Below are 19,120 nucleotides of genomic sequence, written 5' to 3'. Positions count from 1 at the left end.
AAGTTATGTGTAAATATGTTGCCTTTTGGTGTTTTTGTTGCCCTCAGAACCTTATATTGTGGATAGACTGGGAAGACAAAGGGGTGTGTTTTATGCAGAGACCACTGTCCCGATTTTAAATGGCTTCGCATGATGTTTTAAAATAGTCTGGTAAAGACATTTATAAATGTATTATGTCTTTCACAGTAAAAATAAATATACGTGTCGTTTTCAGCATCCTCCGTGCATTTTTCCAGCGCTATCCCAGCCTGATAGGATGTCTCCGGTCATGTGACGGGAAGCACTGCATTTTCAGCTGAAAACCGAGCTAGGATAGTCGGGAATCGCATATCCAGGTAAACAATCAAAATACATGAAATATTAAACAAAACTCCCCATCCCAATCATCCTCTTTTGTGAAATCGTCGACCCTACGATCACCGGGTTGTTATAGCTGTCAAACCATACCTCAGCAAACCTCTCCAGTTGCTTTTTAATGGCGAACGCTAGCTAACGTTAGTTAGCTAAATGACCCCTCTCTGTCTTGGCTGAAGCTCAGCGGCCAGCTAGCCAGCCTCAGTCGGGAAGGAATATCGTTAGCTCAAAATAACCGAGGTCGCTGCTACGAGACGCTGTCCCGGTTGGACTGTTTCTCAAATGGTTACTACTGCAAAGCTATAACGTTACCTGCACTATAAAGCATTATTGAAGCATCGTTTCCCATTCATAGCAAATTAGTGCTGAGCCTGTTACCAGAGGAGGGTTTGGTTGCAGGAACGCTGTCGCTAGCGCGCTAGCTGGCAAATAATACAAATGCTAGTCCAGGACCCTGGTAGCTTAGCTAGCTTCCCTGACAACAAGCTAACCTGCTAAAGATTATTAGTGTGTCAAACGAAGGTGCATGCAAGAAATGTTATGCGCGGAATTTACCTCGAAAATTTAAACATTTTTACGACCATTGATGATTTTAATATTTTGCATTTTGAGGTTTTGTAGCAGGCATTATGCTAGCAAGGCATAGCAGAGGTTGATGGACAACAACACAGGCATATTCATTGTAGTGTATTTTGTTACCTTCTGCTACTATGTCTATGAATCTATGTTTTTACAGGAGTTAATCCCGGTATGGGGGACATGAAGACCCCAGATTTTGACGACCTGTTAGCAGCATTTGACATTCCTGACATAGATGCCAAAGAGGCCATCCAGTCTGCCCCAGATGAGGCAGAGGGACCCCATGGAGCTGCAGGTGCACCTCTGGGAAAGTCGGATAGCGTGGTGGGCGTTGGGTCATCCTTGAGACCACAGAGCCCCTCAGATCCTCAGGCGGACACCTCAATTGTTAGTGTGATTGTGAAGAATAAAGTGTGTCTTGAGGCCGTAGATGGAGAGGAGGGGGAGACAGACCAGGACCCTATTGATGTGATCGCAGGGGTAGATGTGGGTCCTAGACTAGGTGCGTGTGCCCCTGGAATGGCTGAATCTGAGGCACTCAACCACAATGGTTTTGGGGCATCTGGTGTCCCCACACCCCCTTCCCTCAGCCAGACCCAGTCTAATGGAGCACCGTGGTCAATAAACACCCCTAAAGTGTCTTCAGAAGCAGCAGGTGCTAGTGCAGCCAAGTCTCACAAACAGGGTGGGAACATTTTCAACAGACTTAAACCGCTTGTTGCACAGGGGACTGGAGATCCAGTGGGCCGGGCCAGGAAGATGCAGCTTCTTCAGCAACAACACCAGCAGCAGCAGGATACAGGCCAAGAGAGGGCAGATGGTGTCAAAGCATCATTACCTTCATCTTCCTCTCTATCAGCTAGGTCGTCTCCTCTGGCTGCAGGTGGGGCTGTCGGACTAGCCTCGCCTTTCTTTCCCCCTTCCAAGCCTCTGCTTCCCACTCCCTCTGCCCTATCATCACACCCGCTGCACTCATCTCAGCCTTTTAACGGCGCTCCCAAAGGTGTCCCTGGTGGATTTCAGCACCCGCAGATGGAGGAGGATGATTCTGACCCTGATTTGGGGAGTCCATTAGTAATCCAAGAGAGCCCAGACTCCCCGACTTGCACTCAGCTGAGCCGACGTTACAAGTCTGACTCTGTCTCAATGCAGCCCACATCTTCTACTGCATCTCACCCTAAACCTGGCGACACTCCTTCAGGGGCATCTCTGACTTCATCAACACCCCAGTCTGGCTCAACAGAGAGTCCCCAGCTGGAGAACAGGCATCCAGAACACGTCATAGCAGAGAGAGACTCACCAGAGAGTCCTGAACCAGAGATGCCTAAATCTACCACTCAAGTCGCAACTAAGAGGTGCTCCAGCCCTGCAGTGGCCTCCACTCCACCTCCTTCTGAACTGCGGGAGCCCAAAGAGGAGGAGGAAGAGATGGAAGTGGGCAATGGGGTAGAAAAGGTTGCTGATGGCAAAGCTGACAAGGAAGAAAATGGGAAAACAAGTGAGGAGAAGATGGAGGTAGATGACGGCAAGCCTAAACCTCTGTCCACAGACGGAGGAGCAGCTGGCGTTGCTGCACCTGCTGCTTCTGGAGCTCCAGCCCGACCCCTCAAAGTCAGAATAAAAACAATTAAAACCTCCACGGGTGGAATCACCAGAACTGTCACAAGGGTAGCGCCTAAAGGTGGTGCTTCAGGAAAAGGTTCAGACCCTAAAGGTCAAACTGGGGAACGTAAGGTGTTAGGAAACAAGGCCCAAAAACTTGAACCTTCCCCTGGTCACATGACAACAACTTCCCAGAAAGTAAGTGCTCTCAACGCTCTACCTGTATCTACACTCGCAGCCAGCAGTGTCATGCTAGCTGCTGCCACGAAGGTCCAAAACAAAATGGCTGCATCTGACAAGGCTAAGGTTTCTGCCACGGCTGTTAGCATCACTAAATCTGCTGCCCTGCCTGCAACTCCCTCTGTGGCCCCCTCCCCTAAGTTCTCAGTTGCTGCTGGTGGGATCAGTGTACGTACAGCCACTAATAAGACAGCTAACGGAGGGAGCGGGACCATCATAGGGGGCACCCTCCAGCCAAACAAACCTGCCTCCATCGTCAACAGTACAGGTGCCGTCATCTCCCGCAGTCAGTCGAGCCTGGTGGAGGCTTTTAACAAAATCCTGAACAGTAAGAACCTTTTGCCGAGCTACAAGCCCGACCTCTCAGCACCTCCACCACCTGAGTGGGGTCTCCCACTCCCAGCCACAGGGTACCGCTGCCTGGAGTGCGGAGATGCTTTTGCCCTGGAGCGCAGCCTGGCTCGACACTACGACCGACGATCACTCCGCATCGAGGTGACCTGCAACCACTGTGCTAAGAGGCTGGCCTTCTTCAATAAGTGCAGCCTGCTGCTGCATGCCAGGGAGCATAAGGAGCGTGGGCTGGTCATGCAGTGCTCGCACCTGGTCATGAGGCCTGTCACTGTAGAGCAGATGATTGGACAGCAGGACATAACACCCATTGGTGGTAAGTTGGGTTGCAGCTGCCGATTATTTGAACTGTCGGTTAATTTGTTGTTTATTGATTTTAATCGATTAACCATTTAGTCAATAAAATGCCAGAAAATAGATGAAAAATGCCAATGTGGCATCCTTAAAATGACTGCTGAGAGGTAAAATGGACAGAAAAGCACAATATTCTCACATTTTGAGAAGGAAACAGAGGGATTTTTTTTCTTGATAAATGACAAAAAAAAGTAAATTATCTAAATTTCTGATAAATTTTTTGTAAATCAACTAATGAAGTAATCGACTATTCGTCGCAGCTTTCGAGTCAACATTCAGATGTTTACTTCATGCCAGGGCTGCAACCTGTCAATTATTTTCACGATTAATTGTTTGGTCTATAAAATGTCAGGAAAAAAATCCATCACAATTTCTTCAAGTAGCTTGTTCTGGCCGACCATGCAAAACCCAAAGATATTCAGCCCAAAGATATTTTATCATGGAAGACTAAAAACAATCAAATATTCAAAAATGAGGAGCTGCAACTAGACCATTTTTTGGGAATTTTGTTGGCAAAAAATGACAAGCGATTATTAATAAAAATTGTTGCTCATTAATGTTCTGTTGATCGTGTTGATTCATGGTTTCAGCTCCATCATACATTTTTTTATTTCTTTGTTCTATTAGTGTAGAAAGTCATGAAAGAACCACAAAAATAAATTAGTCTGATAATATCCCATGAAGGAAAAAAATACACTCATTCATTTTTTATTCATCTCCATTGTCCCATCTGTCTCCTCTGATTTCCACCTTTGGCTGACCAGGCCTGCTCTCCTCTTCGTCCTCCTCTCCTCCAGTCTCCTCTCCTTCCGCCACAACAGGGGGCCCTGCCGCCTCGGCCAACTCCAACCCAATGAAGGATGCTTCATCTCCAGCAGCAGCTCAGCCTCGACCGGTCCGCCGCGCACCTCAAGGCCCCCAAGCTCTGATGCCTCTGCCTTGCAAGAAGGCCGAGGGGCTGCAGTACAACAATTTCAAATGTCCAGAGTGCCAAACACAGTTCTCTGGCAAGGCTGAGCTGGTCACCCACTTCCAGCAGATCAGAGCTGCTCCCAACTCAGTGAGTCTTTGTTTCATGCCACTGCTACCTGCTCTTCTAAAATGCTGGTGGTCACGGTTTGATTTTCCTTTTGTTCTGTTTCAGACATGTACGCAATGCTCGCCTCCCATGATGCTGCCTAACTCGTGTGCCGTGTCCGCCCACCAGAGGATCCACAAACACAGAGCGCCTCATGTATGTCCTGAGTGTGGTGGGATCGCCCGACAGGCCAGCTTCCAGACACATCTGGAGGAGGCCTGTCTGCACTTTGCCAGGCGCATTGGATACAGGTATGGGGACGCTTCCCAAAACCATCATTAAGACCTATAACAATTTGCTAAACTATCCTATAATAAAGCTTCAACTGATGTCAAGACCTTAACAAGAAAGAGCACTGATTATTTAATTCATGATGGCCATTATCATTTTTAGATGACCCAGAGCACTAAGGGGAAAAAGCAAACAACTGAATCCTAGTAGGGCTAGCTTGAATGCTTAGAAAACCTAATTTTGAAGGCTTAGTATTCATTTGTTTTCTAAATTTAAGGAAGCAAAGAAGCACAGATATTCAATATATATTATTATTATTACTGTTCTAGATCTGAGACAATATGGTCAGCATTTAGATTTATTGTCAGTAACCAGTAGGCATAAAACAGAAACAGTTCCAAATGTTTAAGGGATTTCAAACATTTTGTTATTATTATTGTTGGTTTAGTTGTATGTTTTGGCAATTTGCTCTACAGTTTTTTGTATGAAATGACTAATTTTGCAATTTTTGAAATTGCTTGGATTGTCCTCCTAATTGGATACCAAGTGCAAATACACACACACACACAAAAAAAAAGAAAAACGTACCATCTACTGATTTGAGATGTTGTCTGTCGTAGGAGACAGATTTGAAAAAAAATCTGTGTTAGAGCCAAAAATACATATTTACTGTGTATCATGATCTTGTCCAGGTGTTCGAGCTGCCAGGTTGTGTTTGGAGGGTTGAACTCCATCAAGTCCCACATTCAGACCGCTCACTGCGAGGTCTTCCACAAGTGCCCCAGCTGCCCCATGGCCTTCAAGTCTTCCCCCAGCGCCCAAAGTCACATCAGCACCCAGCACCCAACGCTCACTGGAGGACAGGCCAAGTATGTGTACTACTTCTACCAAAACAATACATGGGGCATTTTCAACCCACATGTAGAGAACTATCTTCAGAGGATGTTTGAAAATGATGGTCACAAATTTGGAAATGGATCCCTAAAAAATGAATTCTTCTGTCTGTTTTTTTTAAATCTCCTGTTGCAGAATGATCTACAAGTGTGTGATGTGTGATACGGTTTTTACCCAAAAGCCCTTGCTGTACATGCACTTTGACACTCATTTAGCCAAGCAAAAAGTGCATGTGTTCAAGTGTCCTGACTGCACCAAGCTCTACGCCCAGAAAGGATCAATGATGGAACATATTAAGGTGTGTCCATATATTCAGAGGAGAGTAAATATTCAGACATCATACATTTTAGATATTAAGTCCAGTAGATATAGTATAATATCACTGAAAATCACAAATCAGCCTTTTGCCTTTATGTGTTGCCCATTCATCGCTTTCTACAGTGAATGTGGTGTCAACAAAGGCATACAGCAACTTCTTGGATCGGCCTTAGCAAGGTTCCTGTCCAGTGACCTTGTCCTAAGTCTATGCCAAGTACAGTTGATATTCTTGTAACAGAAATGAGTTTTTGTGAGTCACATTATCTTTTTGTGTGCCAGTTGGAATAATTTTTATTTCCAAAAGTATATGAATTGATCTTGAATGATCTGTGTGTCTCTCTCCTCTCTAACACTTTACTGTGGTCCCTCTCAGACGGCTCACAGAGGACCATCAGCCAAACAGACCGAGTCTCAGTCCGATGCCTCTAACCCTGCCTCGGCCTCAGCCAACACATCCGGTCCCTCTGGCCTCAAATCCAAATCCTCTGGAAAACCTGACAACTCTGACGGCGAGGACTGGGGGCGGGAACAGGATGAGGAAGAAGAAGAGGAGGAAGACGATGACGATGATGGGGACGAGGACTACGAGGCTCCAGGGGCCAACTCGACCGCCCCGGGGGGCAGCAGTCACCCCCCCGCCCAGACTGAGTGGACCTGCCCCCAGTGTCAGACCACCTTCACTGACAACGACGACTATCTGAGTCACGTGAAGATGGAGCATGGCAAGGTGTAGCATAATACCTCTATTATTTACTTTAATCCGATTGTATTGAATCCAATCATTACAGTTCAAATTTAAACAGTTTAACTAGCTACTAGTACTTTGTGGATGGATAATTGCCTCTGATCGTGGAGGGTAAAGCAGAAAAAGAAGCGCCTGTACTCGGAGGGAGGCTGTTAATTTCCTGCCTGCACTGTAGCACATTTGACTTGAGACACTATCTTTTTATCTTATCTCTATCTGCCTGTGTGTGTGCTTGTGTACGTAGTTCCCTTGTCGTATTTGTGGAGGAACGTTCAGCACATCTTCCAGCCTGAGACGTCACGAGCGTGTCATTCATGAGGGCAACAAAAGAGTCTTCCATTGCCAGTGAGTTACTTAAGCTTTCATCAAAGACATGTTTTATAGTTTGTCGGACACAAACTGACCCACAACTATGATTTAAAATGTTTTCTCACAACCTTTTGTTAAAAAGTAAATCACTGGTTGATTGATCTAGTTTAGGCATGGTTAATTAGTAGAGCTAGACTGATGAATCGGCCAAATAAGCGCCCCTAACAATGAATTGCGTTACAGAAATGTCAAACTAGGTTTATGGTCATTCAGAAATAGTGTCACAGTCACATAGTTTGTCCAACATAGAGCACTGATAAATCGATTTTTACACTGTAAAATGCCTCAGTATGAATGTTGGTCACAATTCTTTAACAAAAAGGGATCTGTATCCAGATAGGTGTTTTTAAATTATTTGTTTTACTTTGACCAATCTATTGTAATCAGATTCGGTCAGGTTATATTAATTAGCTGAGCTGTATGTTCTGTGTTTTGTTATGAATCAAAATAAGAACTGTTAATCTTAAGAAATAGTCTGATTTAACCCTGAAAAATGATTTTTCAGATATTGCACGGAAGGCAAACGCACCTTTGGTAGTCGGTTCTTACTGGACAAGCATATTCGGCTCCATCACAGAACCACAGATGGACAGGTGAGTCAAGACAAGATTTTAAGTTCTCACCGTTTCTGGGCATAAATAGTTTAGAGCTGTGTCCCTATTCCATACTACAACGAACGTATTGCATAATTTCCACTTATTACAAAACTATTAAAAGTCAAGTGTTAGACTAGCAGAAACAGTCAACTTTGATCATTTGTGTAATACAGTAGTACATACTCTTCATACAATTAGAATGTGGTATGTATAAATGGTGAAGTATTTTTTCTTTTTTCTTTTTATTTTGTATATAATTATTTGTTTGTTAGTATGGAATTGGGGCACAGTAATGGTGTTCATCAAGATATAAATTCTCCTTGCACCTCTTCCTTGCCTTGCAAACGTTTAGTCTCTCTCTCTCTCTCTCTCTCCCTCTTTGCGTCCTCAGGACAGACCCATGACCAGGAAGCGTGCAGCCACAGGGGGAGAAGGACCAGGTAGCTCCTCGGAACAGGATGGTGAGGGCGGACCTCCTGGAGGCAGAGCAGGAGATGAGGAAGAAAACGCCACCGAGGACGGTGAGGAGGGTGCTGCAGGTCCTGCAGGTCCTGCAAAGAGAACCAGGGCGTCTATTGCGTCAACAACGTTGGCACCCAACGAGCTAGAAGAGGAAGACAACATTTTCCGTTGCGTCCCCTGTGGCTTCTCCACCGAGGATGGGGCGGAGTTTCAGCGCCACATCCCCCAGCATCGGGCCGACACCGCCTCCTTCCAGTGCCTGCAGTGCGGTGTCTGCTTTGCGTCAGCTGGCTCTCTCAGCAGGCACCGCTTCATCACGCACCGCGTGCGGGACACCCATGGTGAAGCAGACCGCAGCACCCCGCGCGCTCACGGCTCTCCCGACGGCTCGCCTGCCGCCTCTCCTCAGGCGCAGGGCGAGGACGGAGAGGGGAATCTGAGCTGCAAGGTGTGCGGCCGGCGTTTTGACAAGGCCTCAGACCTCAACACCCACTTCAGGACCCACGGCATGGCCTTCCTCACCGCACACAAGACAGACAAGCCCCAGTAGAGGAGGAGGAGGAGGGGGGTGGGTGTCGAGGGTCGTGACGGAGGAGAGAAGCTGTAGAATATGAATGTTGATCCTGATGAAACCGCTGCTTCCTGTGCAGTTTTTTTAGCCACCATAAACACTTTTACTCCAATCTATGGCACCTATTCTGTGCGATTTTAAGTGCATGTTTGATCATGTTACTGGTCACTTAACTGAACACACCTGACTCTTGAGTGGAAAGTCTCTCAAACAGCCCCCTGAGTAAAGCATTTATATATCAGCCATACTGTGTTTAATACGTCTTGTCCTTCCATCTCACTCACTCTGCACTGACTGTAGCCACCTGCCTGTTATTCCATGTAACACTTACATACACAATACATACACCTCCCACTGTACTCCTGACAGCTGTAGTGCCGATATTTTTGTGACCTTGTTCGTGGTCATCATACTCGTTTGCCTCAAGTCCATGTTCACTATTCCGGCATGAGATCAGTTTTAACAGCTCCAGAGGCTTTTAAAACTGATCTCAAGACATCTGAAGCATGAAGGGGAGTGTTTGGAGAATGAAACACTGATTTTTATGTTGCTATAATATTTATTTATACAGAACTTATTACTGCTGTTGGTATTCGTGTGAGTCGGTTGCGTCAAATCGTACCAGACGTGGTGCGATTCACCTGCAACTGAGACATGAGATGAGATTCTCTGAAGGCATTTAATTAGGAGACAAGGTTACTGGAGGTGTGTAACCTGTGTAGTGTGAATAATGTGTGATGTTGTTAATCGTTAAGCTAGAAGAAGATAAAGGGAGGTCAGGCTTCCTGCCAGTAGTATATGTGTACGTTTTGCCTTGTAAATACATATTACACTAAAAAGAAAATGTTCTGGTTTTAGTAACTTGCTATGATAATGTGAATACGTATAGTATTTGTACTTGTACTGTTCCCTTTTTTTCCAAACGATTTGAAGTTTAAAAGAATCACCCCCAGAGGTAGCTATACATTGTAATTACAAAGCAGAGGGAAAGCGTGGGGGGTTGTGTTGTCTTAATGTGTATGAATACAAATGTTTATCTCTTTGAGACGGTTCTTTTTTATCTACAGAATCAGTGCTTGCTGTACTCACATTTCTTTTGTACATTTCAAAAACAGCCTTCATTGTCACGTGATGGAGGCCGAAGAGTGGATTTTTTTTGTCTTTGTATCTTTTATATGTCATATCATATTTATATAGCTCAATAGTGGAAATTTCATGTCATTTTCTTTTCCATGGTTGTGGTCTGCTTGCTGAAATGCCATACACTTTTGTGCCGTTTCAAAATAAATGTGTAAAAGAGACGATTGACTCATGCAGCACGTTCATCTGCAGAGTTGAGGGTCACATTCAGAGTAATGTTTGCACATTCTTTCAGTTTACAAATGGGACTCTTTTCAGTTCTCTTTTCATATTACATTCACCTAGAATTCGTAGTATCAGAACCAATTTACTTGTTCCACTAAATCAGTCACAGAATCAATGGGTGTCATAACCATAAATAGCATTTACTGTACACATCCCAGTTTTGTCCTCTTTACCGTGGCTTAATTTGACCAATAAGTGGGTTTCTCACAGTCTGGTTGCACCCCCTTCCAGCTCCAGACCCATCTTGCCCTCAGTGGCCTCCTGACATGAGGTCTGGAGCTCAAGCGGACTGAGAGGATGGTGGACTTCAATCATCAGCTCGTAGATCAGTGTTCCCAGCAGCGCCCCAACACAGGGAGCCACTATTGGCACCCACCACCAACCACCTCCAGCCCTGTAAAGACCGTAGTGTTAATACATTAATGTGGGGCAACAAAGTGCAACCTTCACAGTTTAAACAGACAAACGAGTCAAACTACTAACTTGAAAACATCCACTCCCCAGCCAGCAATGTACGTGAACAGTCGAGGTCCAAAATCCCTGGCCGGGTTGAGGGCGTAGCCGCTGTTGGAGCCCATCGAGATGCCAATAACCAGCACTGCTGCTCCCACCAGTACGGGCTGAAGACCATCAGGGAGGGAGCTGTTCCTCTGGTCCCCGAGAGCCAGGACACACAGCAGCAGCGCAGCCGTGCTTATCACCTGGATAACATGGGAATTGTTACGTGTATACAGAGAGGTGTGCACATCCTGTCCTATATTTAGGCCAGGAGCAGAATAGCAGATTCAATGAAGGAAAAACGGTTTTAATTGACTCTGATGTGAGCAACAGGATCTGACCTGGTCCACGACCCCTCCCCACATACTGAGGTAGTCGGCTGGGTAGGTGGCGAATATTCCTGCTGTGGCAGTGGAGCCCGTCACTGTCAGCTCTCCTCCGCTGTACGCCTGGATGGCATCTGCAAACATCTCATCATACATGTGAAAACACATGCCATTACCAGACTTAATTATACTAAACATTTAAGTCTTGTGATATTATCTATTTTTTGTTGTCAACAAATCTCATAAAAAGACCAAAACCAACAAATGACAGTGATGGTCTGTGTAGCCAAAGCTTGATATAGCCTGTTCCTCTCAAAAACTATTAAAAGCACAATGATCCACAACATTGCACTCCTTCACCATGATGAACACAAGTTAATCCTACATACGAGTCCTTCTGTGAGAAATACCAACTGGAGCACCACATGTGTATTAATTTACTGTCACGCTGCAAATAGTCCCCCAACAAATGTAGCCTACTATTTGCTTTAACTTTAGTAACATTTGCTAAACACTACTGTTACTACATTGTTGAAAACTCACCGTAGTACTGCAGGCTAACCGTGGCTGCAGCCAGAAAGCTTCCGAGCACTTGGAATAAGACGTAGAAAGGCAGCTTGATCCAGGAATGTCTGCCCAAAACGCACAAGCTTAGAGATACAGCAGGGTTCAGATGGGCACCTTATGGATGAAAATGATCAAAAGTTCAGGGCTGAAATTGAACATTTCATAACTTTAAATTATTATTGTTCTCTGAAATTGTCACATTAAGACGATTTTAAATACCCTTTGCATGCACATATCTACCTCTTGAGGTCTACGATCAAGACAATTTGACCTGCACAATGAATAGAGGGGTTTATTCACTAAGTGCACTGCAATTGCTCTTAGGGGAATTGTTGGTTCTCTGTAAATTATAGTGGGGTCTAGACCTACTCTATCTGTAAAGTGTTGTGAGATAACGTCTGTTATGATTTGACACTATATATAAACTTGAAATTGAATTAATATTATTATATAGTATACAGGCATTTATCAGGCTTCACACAGCTCCCTCTGGAGCCACAAAAGGCTTTATACAACTTTTTCACAGATATGCAATAGTACTACCCAACACCTTTAAACAGACTTTGGTGTGTAAAATCTGTGGCGTTACCCTTTGAGGTATTAAGTTTAAATTGGGGTTCAAAGAAAACATTAATAATCACTGGGGAACTTGCTTTTTTAAGTGAACACATAAGGTTCATCCCCCCTCACCTCCCCAATAATTTTCATACAGTCCCTTACCTGAGACTCCACGAGACACAAAGACCCCAAATGTTACTCCCAGAGCAAAACCCAGATTGATGGACAGGTACTGCCCTTTATTATCTTTAGTTGTGGTCACCTGGGCAACAGAGCCGCATCCAAACAGCTGCAATTGCATGAGATGAAGAGCTGTATTAGAAGAATATATCAACCCGAGTGCAAAGAAAATCTAAACACATCTGCATGACATTAAATTTCAGTAGGGGGGTGGGGTGGTATGGTGGATGAAAATTGTAATTGCAATGAAAAATGTATAAAAACATTTACTAAATTTAAAATGTACTTGCTCATATTCACACTTTAAAGAGGTCTGGCACAGATAAGCAAACACACATCGTTACCTTAGTATAATCTTCTTCATTGCTAAGGAACCTGCTTTATGATTTGTGTTGTAAACGTTCATTGCCCTGACAGGTGAGACAGTTGAGATCAAACAAAACCGCACAAACACAGCCAGCAGAGACGTACAAACATCACTGTTTCATTCTAAATCACTGATGCACCACCCTCACTCTTTATCCCCCCCCCCCCGTCACCTCACCCACTGTCTGTCTCTCTCTCTTTCAGTCTGTCTTTGTTCAGGCCAAAGTCCTTGGTTATCCATTGTGTGGATTCATTAGCTGCTTCAAAACAAGTGAGTAAGCATGTAATTGTTTTAGGAAGCTGTTAAACACGATGTTGAGTTTACTGATCAAGTGAGAAATTGGATGAACTGTTAAGAGAATACATTCATACAACCAACTGGACCTCAAGTTTAGATCCATAAACAATTTTTTTTTTTTTTTTTTTTTTTAAATACTCACAATCAGGACATAGACTCCAAGGCATTCAGCCATACACTCCCTGACCAGTTGGTTTCTGATCTGACATTTCCTCAGCAGCCTCTCCATCCCCGAGGTTTTCTCTGCACCGTCCGGTCACAGGTGAGCTTTCAGAGGCGGGACGCTGTCATCAGGTGGATCTGAACCACACAGCACTTCACGGTCTGCCTGACTGAGCAGAGTTTGCCCTTTCATACTGGAGCTGTAGACTACGTCACACACTTTATGGCATGGCGGTGGTGTGTGTGTGTGTGCACGCACGAGAGGAAAGTAGTTCACTTTGTAGGGCATCTTTAGACCTCAATCACAAGAGACATGATTAAAAGTACTTCACTGCAAAGAACTGGACTCCTGCAAACAGACCTGACTCTGGCTCACTTGGTTGGTTTGCGGTGATCTCACCTGACTGGAATTGGCTCTGATTGATCCTCTTGTTTGACTGGGTGTTACATTTCTTCCTATCTGACTGCAAAGAGGATCTGATTTGATATCACTCTCCAGCTCAGCATTCTTTATCTAAAATAAGAAAAGTGTCCAGAAATTCAAATATACATCTTTCAATTCAGTGTATGCATAACAACTTGTTTTGTGCCGTATTGCATCCGTACAAATTACCACAGAATAATAAGCTGATAAGAGATGGAAATCTCTTTGGCTGGCATGATGTGCTTGTACAGTCCTCCCTGTGATCTGTGATCAGAATAATTATCCCTCTAACAGTCATGAAAGAGATAATTGACAGAGCTTACACTGTAAATTTAAGGTGTATTTTTCATATGATGCATATCAAATGTATCTATTAAGTTCACCCTCCATTAGATTTTGCAACTGGTGCTAACAGTGGAGTAAATCACTGCAAATGACACTTCAGCATAGGAGATAACATGTTTGTCGAGAGATTATCACACCAATTATAGTATTAAATGACAAACTGTTAAAACATTAGATAATGCAATACTGAATGTAGTAAAATATAGTCACATCACACATAAAATATATCAACTGTATTTTATGATCAAATAGCATATGTAAGATAAGCTGTAAAGTCCATTGGTTTCCTGTGAAGATAACCTCCCATCTACAAAGGGAAAAAAACAACAAAGAATGCGAATTTTTAGTTTTATGGAATGGTCTGGACCAGGTACTAAAACATTTTACAAACATAATAAAGATTAAAAAGTTGTATAAAAACATTTATTAAAAGGATATGAGGATGAAGAGACATTATTGTGAGGGTTAGTATACTGATTGTACTGGGGTGGGTGATTAGGGTAATGGGTTAGAAAGGTGCTCATAGAGAAATAGACAAATATTAGTGGCTGCAATGTAACATGGAGATAGGTTAATAGCAGAAATCCATGTCAAATAAAGTGGGAAAAATGGGCTTCCAAAAAGCAACAAGAGAAATAACATTGGAAGGACTTTGCGAAAATGTTATTTGTGTGAGTTTATCTGCATGTAACAATAAAGCCCTATATGTTCATTTTTTCTTTTGATTACATTCAGAAAATGTACCTTTAAATGGCCAGTCAGGACTTTGGCACAGCTGATGTCATAACTATACTATGTATAGGTAGATGGTTCCGCTACAGTGCTGATACAGTCATTACCTGGCTGCAATGACGTGCAGAGACTCTGAAAGCACAAATGTGGAAGACCCAGACATGCTGAACCAATCAGAGGAGACAGGGCTTTTTTTTTTTACATTAAAGTAAACATGTTCTAATACAAGTATTAAGAAGGGCATACTGTGGGACCTTTAAGACAGAAACATTTTAAAGAATTTGAACAGCATGGAAGGTTCATCTTAACCTTTCAAAACTTGAAACTTAAAAATTAGGTACTCCATTATTAGGAATTGATGAGGTCTCAAATATGTAGGTAGCTGAGAGAGGACACCACATAATACAATTCCTCTGTGTTCATGAAAATGGTTTGCAAAGATAGTTCTCTCTGAAGTTGAGTGTACTGCCCATTTTCAAAGGAAAACTTCAAGGTCCCACAATCTCCACTCCCATTACAGAGGCAGATTTGCCAGAACATTAGAAGAGTGATGAGACCTTTTCATAGTTCACACATGAAAAAGCATGTCATTTTTTTAAATTCATTTTAATTAAACATAAATTATCATTCTCTCAGTATATGACACACATTGAACCACAAACCTGAGCAATATACAACACATATACAAAGGCCTTTTTATTTACTGGACATTTTTGAGAAGGATTGAGAAAGGACAAAGAGGGCAGTGGAGGAGGAGAAGAAGAAGAAAAAGAAGAAAGAAGAAGAAAAGGGGCTGCGGCGACCTCTAGCTCACCCAGTAAGAGCGTGCGCCCCATGTTAGCTGAGGCCTTTGCCACGGCCCGGGTTTGAATCTGACCTGCGGCCCTTTGCTGCGTGTCATCCCCCATCTCTCTCCCACCTTTCCTGTCTATCCACTGTCACTCTGACATAAAGGGACAAAAGCCCCCAAAAAATAATCTTAAGCTAAATTAAATGGGGAGATGAGAACAGAGGTGGACTGCAGTCATCCATAACATGCCGTGATAAAAGAGCTAAACTGACCTGGAACTGATAAGGCTTGATACCAATTTGGAGGGATCAAGACTGTCATCCAACAAAAACAGAAACATCCAGATGACACAAAAGCAGGATCTGCAATACAAGGGTAAGTATGCATGTAGATGTCCAATACACTAGTAGTATTGTATTACCTGTACACACATTTTAAATTGCTAAAGAATTCAACCTTTTTTTTTGTTTTTGAGTGTCGTTTCTTATTTCCAAAGTTATGGTCTCATTTTAAAGTGAGTAGCCTAAACGGACTAAACCTAAAACAAAAGGCCAATAACAACTATGTAAATATATTAAGACTCCTTATTTGACATATCACACACTCATATACATACAAGCTTATCCTACAGGACAATTCAAAAATAAAATATCTAATTGTGAATTGTTTATTACCTGATGTGTCTCGATTTGTCAAAATTACTGGTCTTCGGGATTGGCAGCTTCTAGTCTACGTGGTCAGTTGGAAATCCTGGTGTCCTTAGACAGGCCAAAGACTCTAATCCAACACATTTATTTTGGCAATTGTAGGGTCATGCAATTGTTCTGGTCTATATATATATATATATATATATATATATATATATATATATATATATATATATATATATATATATATATATATATATATATATATATATATGCAAACTTAAAGCTCTAGATAAACTCTCAGACTGAAATGTTTTCAGGGAACAAAAGCTATAGTCAACCTGCCCAGAGAATATGCAGTACTCCACTTTACGATTTATTTAAACCCCCCAAAGAACTTTGAGAATAAGGAGTCATCATCCCGCATGTCTGAAAATGGATTTTGACCACCTGAAATATAAACAAGAATGCATTAGAACTAGATCAAGCTACTACATAACTCAAAAATCTTCTAAAAAACTTGATCAATCAATTAAAAAACCCCACTATGTATAGACTGACCTGATATGACAGGTCCAGTTTGACGGTCTGGTCCCTCCAGCCTACCAGGACCTCCTGAGTGGGTCACCGTGGTCTCTTCCTTACCTTGGCTGTCTCGAACTGTTCGCCTCTCTTCTACAGTCTGACAGACATCAAAACAGTAAAAAAATATGCATTCACAACCAAGTGTAAACAAAAAAAAGAAAGAAAGAGGATTACAACTGAAGATATACAGGAAATAGTCATAATAGTAGTTTTTTTATGATGTTTTCCCCAGCAAGAATCATTTTTCAGACTCAAGCAGTAGCAACCACTGGGCTAAACTGGGCCATGAAAATCTGCTGAGACAGTCAGATAAACTGTTTCTCTCACCCCATCAGGTTTCACCACCTTGGTGACGATGACCGATTGGAAGAATGAGCGGGTCCTGGGTTGGTTCGGAGCCTGACCAGCAGGTGGTGCCAGAAACTGATCCAGGCCCCCAGAGGACACTGCAGAGTCCAGATCTGGATGGGAATGGGAAATCAGTTGGAACACAGAGCAAAGTCATATACATCATTTGTTTTACTGATTAAAAATATCACCCACCTCTGTCTTCTTTACACTCGTCCTCTGGAGCTTTCAATGGCCCTCTTTTCCAAATATCATTAAACTATTAAGAAACCATAAGAAAGTTGAAACATAATAGTGACCAGTGACACTTCATGTTGCCACAGAAACAAAGTCTTGGAAGCAAATATCTTACTTACCTTTGAGAAAGGGGTCCAGCCATGGAATGGCAAGCCGGGAAATTCTGGTGACTCAGAAGAAGGGTGGCCATTATTTCTGGGCTCTCGAGATGGCCCTGCTTGGGGTCCTTGTGGGTTGTTGTCCGGGGATTTGAGCATAAAGTCTCTCAGGGGGTTCCCACCGGATCCCCCTCCACTCCTCTCTGCTCGTTCCTGAGGTGGCGGCGGAATGATACTGGGAACACCTAGAACATAAAAAGGAGACACAGACTGAATCTACAACTCAGAATTGCAAAAGAATTAGATGAGCGGTAAAGTACTGGATTACGGCTCAGTTTTCATACCAAAGTGTCCAGAATATGGCTGTCTGTCCCAGTGGCCCAGCTGGGAGAATATATCCTCCATCTCCCTGAGGATGTGGCCAAACACTGGAGGCTCCTGGATCCTCATCCCGTCAGGGCCAACGCTGAAGCCAAACCTCCAGGCACTGTCAAAGGGGTCCTGCTGGTCCCCCCGGAACCCATCATAGTAAAATCCATCTTCTTCTTCATCCTCATCGTCCTCATCATGAGTCATAGCATCGAAGAAAGGGTCCCTGATACAGTATGGATGACGTGTTATTAATGTTCATTGACTATCAATCTTGCTTTGGGTTTGCTATGTCAACTGACCAACAGTAAATAGACCTTCAAGTACTCAATCGTATTAATTATGAGGTCACACTGAGCCTAAATACAACAGCAGCCATGCTAGCTGAGGTACCCCTGTGGTTATCCTGGCAGAGAAACCCTAATCTTGTAACTAAATCCGTTTCATTAACGTTACCTAACTAACCAATAGCGTGCAATGCATGTACCAAGCTAGCGAACTTCTGCTAGTTTAAGTTAGCTTAGAGTGGCAGCGGTGTACAAAAGTTAACGTTACTTGACTCCATAAACTTACCTTCGTCCACGATTATGGCCTCCAGGTACTCCGAAAATCCCGCGAAATAAGTCAAAAACACTCATTTTACACTCATTACAAACAACTCTTGTACAAAACTAAAACATAACTGAAAAAATATATACCAAGTGCAAACATCTGATGGAGAAAACAAAAGCCTCAGTTGTCAACAGTGTCGTAAAGCGTTCTAGATATTTCAGAGTGACGCAACCAGTAATAATGCTACGATACCGTAAATAACAGTGGGGATGCGCAGCAGAAATAACCTCTCAGGTGCCAGTTTGAAACGCTTGTTTGACATGCTAGCTAGCTAGCTAGCTAATTTTTGAAATAGAAGACGTTGAGAGGTATAAGCAATTTAAATTGTCCCGGACCGGTTTATTAGCTAGTTGTTGTCAATGATGGAAGTAATTAACTATATTTACGCAAGTTGAGATACTTCTACTTTACTTAGCTAGCTAGCTACGTTTTGTGCTACACCTGACGTTACTCGATGTTTTTATTTGAATTGTGCTTTTACTGAAATGTATCTCGATTTATTTTTTACATACAAAACATTATCGTATGATAAAAAAAAATATATACACAAGATATGATCCATCGTTATTGATTTAACAACCAAATAGTCGCCTAGCTACATAAAGCAGTTAAACTCAGCTCCATCTCGACTAGCTAACCATTGAAATGTTGCTGTTAATGCATGAATAGTAAATATAATATAGCTAACGCTATAGCTAGACTAGCAGAGGCATTCTGTTGCATGTACTATTAAAACTTTATCAATTTTTGCAAAGTACATTAACGTTAGTTGATAACACTTCTGAATTCTGAAGTCCTACTAAAAGTATTTCTATAGTATGGTATTACTATACACTGCCCGTTGAAGTGTTTGATTACCAAGGAAAAGC

At 42.9% G+C, this 19,120-nt stretch overlaps 3 protein-coding genes and 1 non-coding gene across 5 annotated transcripts; 2 read left to right on the top strand and 2 right to left on the bottom strand.

The window, feature by feature from the left end:
- Positions 1 to 240: 240 nt before the first annotated feature.
- znf687b (zinc finger protein 687b) lies at positions 241 to 10,045 on the top strand. Of its 2 annotated transcripts, none has more exons than XM_078266989.1 (10): positions 241 to 335; positions 1,091 to 3,442; positions 4,278 to 4,540; positions 4,625 to 4,809; positions 5,482 to 5,658; positions 5,819 to 5,981; positions 6,375 to 6,728; positions 6,991 to 7,091; positions 7,621 to 7,708; positions 8,103 to 10,045. In XM_078266989.1, exons 2-10 carry the CDS (start codon positions 1,105 to 1,107, stop codon positions 8,721 to 8,723), a joined length of 4,290 nt encoding a protein of 1,429 aa, XP_078123115.1. In that variant the 5' UTR covers positions 241 to 335; positions 1,091 to 1,104; the 3' UTR covers positions 8,724 to 10,045. The 2 variants fall into 2 exon arrangements, with proteins under 2 accessions (XP_078123115.1, XP_078123114.1); XM_078266988.1 differs by having other exon boundaries at positions 4,245 to 4,540.
- LOC144529492 (small nucleolar RNA SNORA13) lies at positions 6,089 to 6,223 on the top strand. Its single transcript, XR_013502999.1, has one exon. It is a non-coding gene; the product is annotated as a small nucleolar RNA SNORA13 (small nucleolar RNA).
- aqp10b (aquaporin 10b) lies at positions 9,670 to 13,446 on the bottom strand. The gene is given in 7 exon segments (XM_078266992.1): positions 9,670 to 10,336; positions 10,338 to 10,503; positions 10,593 to 10,810; positions 10,949 to 11,067; positions 11,477 to 11,614; positions 12,221 to 12,347; positions 13,045 to 13,446. Coding segments are annotated over 7 exon segments (1,125 nt in total). The 5' UTR covers positions 13,354 to 13,446; the 3' UTR covers positions 9,670 to 10,288.
- A 1,706-nt stretch (positions 13,447 to 15,152) lies between these two features.
- Positions 15,153 to 18,421, bottom strand: hax1 (HCLS1 associated protein X-1). Its single transcript, XM_078266991.1, has 7 exons — positions 18,213 to 18,421; positions 17,615 to 17,865; positions 17,292 to 17,515; positions 17,131 to 17,194; positions 16,915 to 17,048; positions 16,564 to 16,684; positions 15,153 to 16,452 (listed from the first exon to the last, which is right to left on the bottom strand). Exons 1-7 carry the CDS (start codon positions 18,275 to 18,277, stop codon positions 16,379 to 16,381), a joined length of 933 nt encoding a protein of 310 aa, XP_078123117.1. The 5' UTR covers positions 18,278 to 18,421; the 3' UTR covers positions 15,153 to 16,378.
- Between the last annotated feature and the right edge of the window lie 699 nt (positions 18,422 to 19,120).

This window comes from Sander vitreus, chromosome 14, assembly GCF_031162955.1.
Source record: "Sander vitreus isolate 19-12246 chromosome 14, sanVit1, whole genome shotgun sequence".
Taxonomy (NCBI): domain Eukaryota; kingdom Metazoa; phylum Chordata; class Actinopteri; order Perciformes; family Percidae; genus Sander; species Sander vitreus.
The sequence above is the reverse complement of the archived record's forward strand: the minus strand, read 5'-3'. Positions and strand labels throughout refer to the sequence as shown.